The sequence below is a fragment of the Xenopus laevis genome, chromosome 4S (assembly GCF_017654675.1).
Source record: "Xenopus laevis strain J_2021 chromosome 4S, Xenopus_laevis_v10.1, whole genome shotgun sequence".
Lineage (NCBI taxonomy): Eukaryota > Metazoa > Chordata > Amphibia > Anura > Pipidae > Xenopus > Xenopus laevis.
In genome coordinates, this window is record NC_054378.1 from 33,468,410 (window position 1) to 33,474,603 (window position 6,194).

A 6,194-nucleotide genomic window follows, 5' to 3' on the forward strand; every position below is an offset into this window, starting at 1 on the left:
ATCCTGGGGAAAACAGGCTGTGCTTTATAAGACCTGGGGGGAACAGGCTGTGCTTTATAAGACCTGGGGGGAACAGGCTGTGCTTTATAAGGCCTGGGGGGAACAGGCTGTGCTTTATAAGACCTGGGGGGAACAGGCTGTGCTTTATAAGACCTGGGGGGAACAGACTGTGCTTTATAAGGCCTGGGGGAACAGGCTGTGCTTGGCAAGGGATAGAAATGAAAGGATAGTTGAGCATGTAGTCTGTGATGTCATTAGAGGGGTACCGCTGGTGGCTTGTGACAGGCCACTAACTATGCCCACCCCTATCCCCCCCCTCTGATGACATCACAGATAATGATAAATCCTGGAGGTCACAGGCTGTGCTTTATTAAACCTTAAGGAAAGGGGTAACATGGGAAGATGGGGATAGATAGTATAACTTAGGGAGGATGGGGGGGATTTTTTTTTTGTTTTTTTTGTTTTTTTTTTTAACTTAAAAAGTGCAAAACTATGAACAAGAAAAAAACAGCTGCATAAGTTGGTAATGGCATAGAAAGCACTTGGGGATATTAAATGCAGCTGTAAGTGCTTTCTGTGGTGATGTTGGCCACAGTGCTACTAACCTGCAAGATGGTGCATTTTGGGGAGAAGTGCCTTTTCTGGTGTTGTAATTGTAAGGTAAGGACAGTAAGATGGTAATTAACAGTATTTGCTCACCTTTGCTGTTGTCAGAATGTCATACATTACCAGATATGCAGGATGAAGCAGTGGAGGTGCTAGTGGTGTTCTGGTGGAATGTTGCACGGTACTTGGATTGGATGACTGAAAAAGATACATTTGTACAGTGGGTACAAAGCCATATTCTTTGGTGGTCTAGTCTTACACATTAGGTTCATTAAAAAATAGAGATTTCAGAACCATAGTCTAATCTAACCTATTGGTCCCTAGAAATATCATCTCCATTTTAAATTTTACCTTGCCGACGGCACAGCTACTCATTACTCCAGCCAGCTCTGGTCCACGTAATTGAACCCCTCGAGCATACGGGTCTCGCTGGGGTCCTCTTTCGGGAATGGGATGTATTTCTTGATGAACCCCGTGGCTGATTCCTATGAGGAATAATAAAAATACATTGTCATACAATAATTATTCCCTTCAGCCACGGTGGTATTTAACATTCTAAATTGCCATTTAACAGACTGATTTCCTGAACACCCCGAAATAGCTATGTGTTTTATCTGAACTCATGCAATGAAAAACTACTGCAAATAGGATTAGTAAAGCAAATCTGGTGCAAAACATAAAAGAACACTGGAGCCACTGTAAGAATAGATACAGTACTGCTCTGGTAGTGGCTCATAGGGGCAAATTCACTAAGATTCGGCAGGCGTAACTTCGCCACACTTCGCCAAATTCACTAAAATCCGAAGTTGCGCTCAGGGGTAGCGTAAGGTTGCGAAGTTACGCTAGCGATGGAAAATTTTTTCGATCTTCTTCAGCCTATCACCCATAATATAGAAAAAACGCCAGCGTTTTTTGGGATTTAGTAAAAATTTGAACTTTTTTTGAAGCAATCCCTATCTACTCTATTGCGCTTCGCCTGGTCTGAGGTGGCGAAGGAAGTCTAGCGTAAAAGGTAGCGTTCAGTACAATGCGCGCATTAGTGAATTTGCGTAGTTACGTACGCTGTGCAAATTCACCAGGCGTAAGGGTGCGAAGTAACAGTAGCGAATTTACGCCAGTGAATTTGCAAAGTAACGAAAATGACCAACGCTAGCGAATTGACGCTAGCGTTAGGCGCTTCAGCGCTTAGTGAATTTGCCCCTAAGTGTGAAGAGGTAATGATTCCCTTCTGGGTGAATGTGATCACAGTTATGCACTTACATGACTTGGTTTTATAGGAGGCTTTAATCTTCTTTCCTCCACATTTGACCAATCGACAGTGGAAAAAAACGGGTGATCCCGGATGTTGCCATTCACCCCAAGGCGTTGGTTGGCCTTCTTCTTCAAGAGCTAAAGCAAATAATGAACATGTATTTAATAATAATAATAATAATAACAACAATATATTGCATATATTTTTCTACCTTCCATACAGTAAAACATTTACATATAAAAATTCTATAATTGTTCCTAGGTTATGCCTTGTGACCTTGGTTGGTATCCAGAATATCATCAAGTACCAGAAAAGCTCTGCACATAAGGGCCTGGCAGATAAAAATCTGGTAAAAACCCAGCAGAGATCTAATGCCACTAGCTCTCCTTATAATGGTGCTTAAGGCTACTCAGCAGGCTAAACCTCTAATTTTTGCCCTACGTCATCACTTATTACTACATTTTGCCCTCACTCATGAATGTCCATTATAGAGTGACCTTCTTCTGGAGACATTTCAACCCGGGTTCTAAATGCACTTTTTTCCTTCCACACTTGATACCACACTACCTAGAAGCTATACCAGTGAGGGTCATCTGACTAATGGAAACAATTTTACTACTACTTCAACAGGCCACAGATTGGTGCTTCCTATGCCAACATTCCACCATAACAAATTACTAAATACTAAACTAAACTAAATACCTTAAAAACATTCTGCTATATCAAAAACAAAATACATTTTTATAACTTTATATTAAAGGGGCTGTTCAACTTTGAGTTAACTTTTAGTATGATGTAGAGATTGATATTCTGATACAATTTGCAATTGGTTTTCATTTTATATTTGTGTTTTTTTGCTTTATATTCAGCAGCTCTCCAGTTTGAAATGTCAGTTGTCTAGTTGCTAGGGTCCACATTATCCTAGCAACCAATGATTTGAATAAGCGACTGGAATATGAATAGGAGAAGGCTTGAATATAAAGATGAATAATACAAAGTAGCAATAACAATACATTTATAGCCTTACAGAGTGTTTGTTTTTAAGATGGGGTCAGCCATTTTAAAGCTGGAAAGAGTCAGAAGAAAAAGGCAAATAAAACAAACAAAAACTATAAAAAAAATGAAGATCACTTGAAAAGTTAATTTGAATTAGCCATACTATAACATACTAAAGGTTAACTTAAAGGTGAACCACCCTTTTAATAGTAGCATTTACTTTCTTTTCTGTTTATTTATTTTTGGAAAAGTGAAAACAAAAAATAATTGTTAAAAAAAAAATAGCATTTACTAAATGTTCATTCTGATTTTACTAACCTGTTTTATGAGGTCACGCAGTTTGGTAGAAAGGGAGTCTAGATATTCAGGCTCTTTGTTGATAATGCTTTCTACCTGTTTTTTCAAGTTTCCCTTCGGTGAGAATGGTAACCTATTGGTGGCCATTTCATACAAGATGACTCCGAAAGACCACCAGTCAGCTCCAGCGTCGTATGGCTCCTCTAATAAAACCTTGACAACAAATAACAGATTAGTTACCAAAAGTTCTCATACTGAGAACCCTGATTACTATATGGGATTGCAGAATGGGCAAACTGATGCTTGAATGAAGGCCAATAAAGTAGATTTATAAATGCAATTACCCAGGATGGGCTGAAGGATTAGCTGGCTCTGGCAGTCCAATAAGCTCAGAGTGTTAGTGTGCCAAGTGGTAGAGTAACACATCAGTGTCACTTAAAATAATAAGAAATATTGTGTAAATGTAAAGGAACTGAGATTCTCACCTGTGGTGCCGTGTATCCTGGTGTTCCGTAATAGTCACACCGTGTGTTTGCTCCATACATACCGGTGCAAACAAGGCCAAAATCGCCGATCTTCACATGGCCCTGTTCATCCACCAATATGTTCTCTGGTTTGAGGTCACTGTAAGACATACATGGTACAGTCTATATTAGAATGATGTCCAGAAACACAACTATGTATAAACAGTGAAAGACTTGAGAGAGGATTTAAATTTTTCTTACCGATGAATGATCCCGTTCTTGTGCAGGAACTGTATACCCACCACTAATTCTGAAGCATAAAACCTTTTAGAAAAAAGAAAACACAAATCACCTTGTAGTCCCGTCTCATACCATTTAATATATGCTTGAGCAGTGTTTCTGTGTTGTACCTGTTGCCCTGTACGGCAACATTTTCCGGGCCCCCTGGTCCCCATCCACTCTCAAGCCCCACCCCATATCTCAATCACCCCACCCCACAGTTAAAAGGCCACAGATATCAGAGCTATTAAACCCCCCTAAGATATAAAAAGCCATTGGTGGCCAGCCCCCTCTCACATGTTATAAAAAGCCAATAGTGATCAGGGGCCCACCTGCAAGTAAAAGAAAATTGATGGCCTGGGTCCCCTCACCCATAAGTTATAAAAAGCCATTGGTGGCCTCCTTTAAGTTAAAAAAAACTTGGTAGCCAGGCCCCCCAAATTTCTAAAAAATTGCTTGCCAGGGTTTTTCGTCTAAGGGGGCCCCTGCCAAGCTTCACTTACTTGATTAGTCAGGCCCCCCTGCTTTCAGTGTTCTGCCAGCTTTAGAAAATAGGACAGCTTCTACGTGCATGCAAGATTTTCTCCTATTCAGATTTTCTGTACCCTCATTGGTTCTTTAAGGATAAGTCCCGGTAAAGCTGTACAGGGATTGGATAGGGGAAGTAGGAACTTCTCCTTCAGCCTATCCAATCCCAATGCAGATTTACTAGGGCTTATCTTAAAGAACCAATGAAGGTACTGTAAATCTGAATAGGAGAAAATCTTGCATGCACAGAGCTGCTGTCCTATTTTCTGAAGCTGGCAGCATGCTGAAAGCAGGGGGGCCCGGCTAATCAAGTAAGTGAAGCATGGCCAGGCCCCCCTTAGACACAAAACCCTGCAGGCCCAGGACAACTGTCCCCCCTGGTGGCAGCCCTGCTAGCATGTTACTTATAGTGTTACATGACTGGTAGATATCCATTGTATTTTATGTACTTCTGTCTCAATGAGCTTGCTACTTACAGCACTTGCTTGTCACTCAGACGTCCTCGGTCCTCGATGATGTTCTCCAGTGTTCCGCCACTGACGTACTCCAGGGCTAGCAGGATTAGCGACTGGTTATAAAAACAGAAAGGAGAAGGTGAAGCATAGAAATGGATAGGACAAAATTGGAACATGATCATTCTAATAATTTAATACAAAAATATGCAAAACAGCATAATAATTACAACAAACTAAGATAACTCCAGGTTAGACAGAACACAATACACTGATATTAATAGCAGTTTTGGTTCCCCAACTCAGCATTCTAGATTATAATAATGGGCAGGGGTTTAAAGTTGGGGGTTCCCTGGGAAAAAAAAGATTTCTGGGCCTCTTCCACACATAAATCCAGCCACACATACACACGGGTCACCATTGACCCCCCCAACACATATACTCAAGGGTCACACGAGAGCCCCACTGGGCCCCTTATACCCAGGGTCAGTGATACTGGGATAGGGTCCTGCTATACTTTATGTATGTGGTTTTATATACATATAGTAGAGACCTCAGGATAGGCTGCTATATCTATATAAATATATCAGCTTATCCTGAGGTCTCTACTACTGTAGTAGCATCACATTCACTAACAAGGTGGCAAGGCTCTGTTTAAATACAAATATGCCATATAAAATACTTTTATTATCAGCATAATATGTGCAAAAAGCAGACAGACCCTAGCAGAGCTCACAACCCTGTACCTTAGTTTGGAATGTTGCCATTGCCCGGCATAGAAATGGGCATCCGCTAGCAATCTGGAGAACCGATGCCTCTCGTCTGACATATTTGAAATCTTCCTCTTGCTGCTTCTCAATGATCTTGATTGCAGTTAGTTGGTTCTTGATTTTATATGATGCCAACACCACCTGGGAAAGAAGAGTGTGAAGGAAATAAATATTACTGGGTTTCTTATATGGAAATGATGAGCCATGAAATATTCAGTATTTCCGTTTTATCCTAATAGCCCCACATTTTTGTACTGGCAATAATGTGACAGTCAAAGGAGACAGGATAGGATAAATTAACATGATAGAGACAGTTTTATTTAATTTGTTTGTGCTTTTTTAATATAAATGTATTTACCCTTTAAAAGGTACATTGAAAAGTCACGTGTGTGCCCTGTCTGGGACTGACCATCCTTCTTCAATAGGAATGAAGATTTAGATAAGGGAAAATATTCTCTACAGCAAATATAGCACATGTACTTGCACTGATCAGAGAAGAGTTTACATTTACATGCTTAATTCTCTTGTGATTTCTGTCTCCTTTTGGTTT

At 40.4% G+C, this 6,194-nt stretch overlaps 1 protein-coding gene across 1 annotated transcript; it reads right to left on the minus strand.

Moving 5' to 3' along the window:
* Positions 1 to 547: 547 nt before the first annotated feature.
* On the minus strand, positions 548 to 5,942 carry LOC121403729 (protein kinase C delta type-like). The gene is made up of 8 exons (XM_041591529.1): positions 5,621 to 5,942; positions 4,899 to 4,990; positions 3,877 to 3,939; positions 3,637 to 3,775; positions 3,173 to 3,364; positions 1,867 to 1,995; positions 958 to 1,091; positions 548 to 804 (listed from the first exon to the last, which is right to left on the minus strand). The coding sequence occupies exons 1-7, from the start codon at positions 5,639 to 5,641 to the stop codon at positions 981 to 983; spliced, it is 747 nt and encodes a 248-aa protein (XP_041447463.1). The 5' UTR covers positions 5,642 to 5,942; the 3' UTR covers positions 548 to 804; positions 958 to 980.
* Between the last annotated feature and the right edge of the window lie 252 nt (positions 5,943 to 6,194).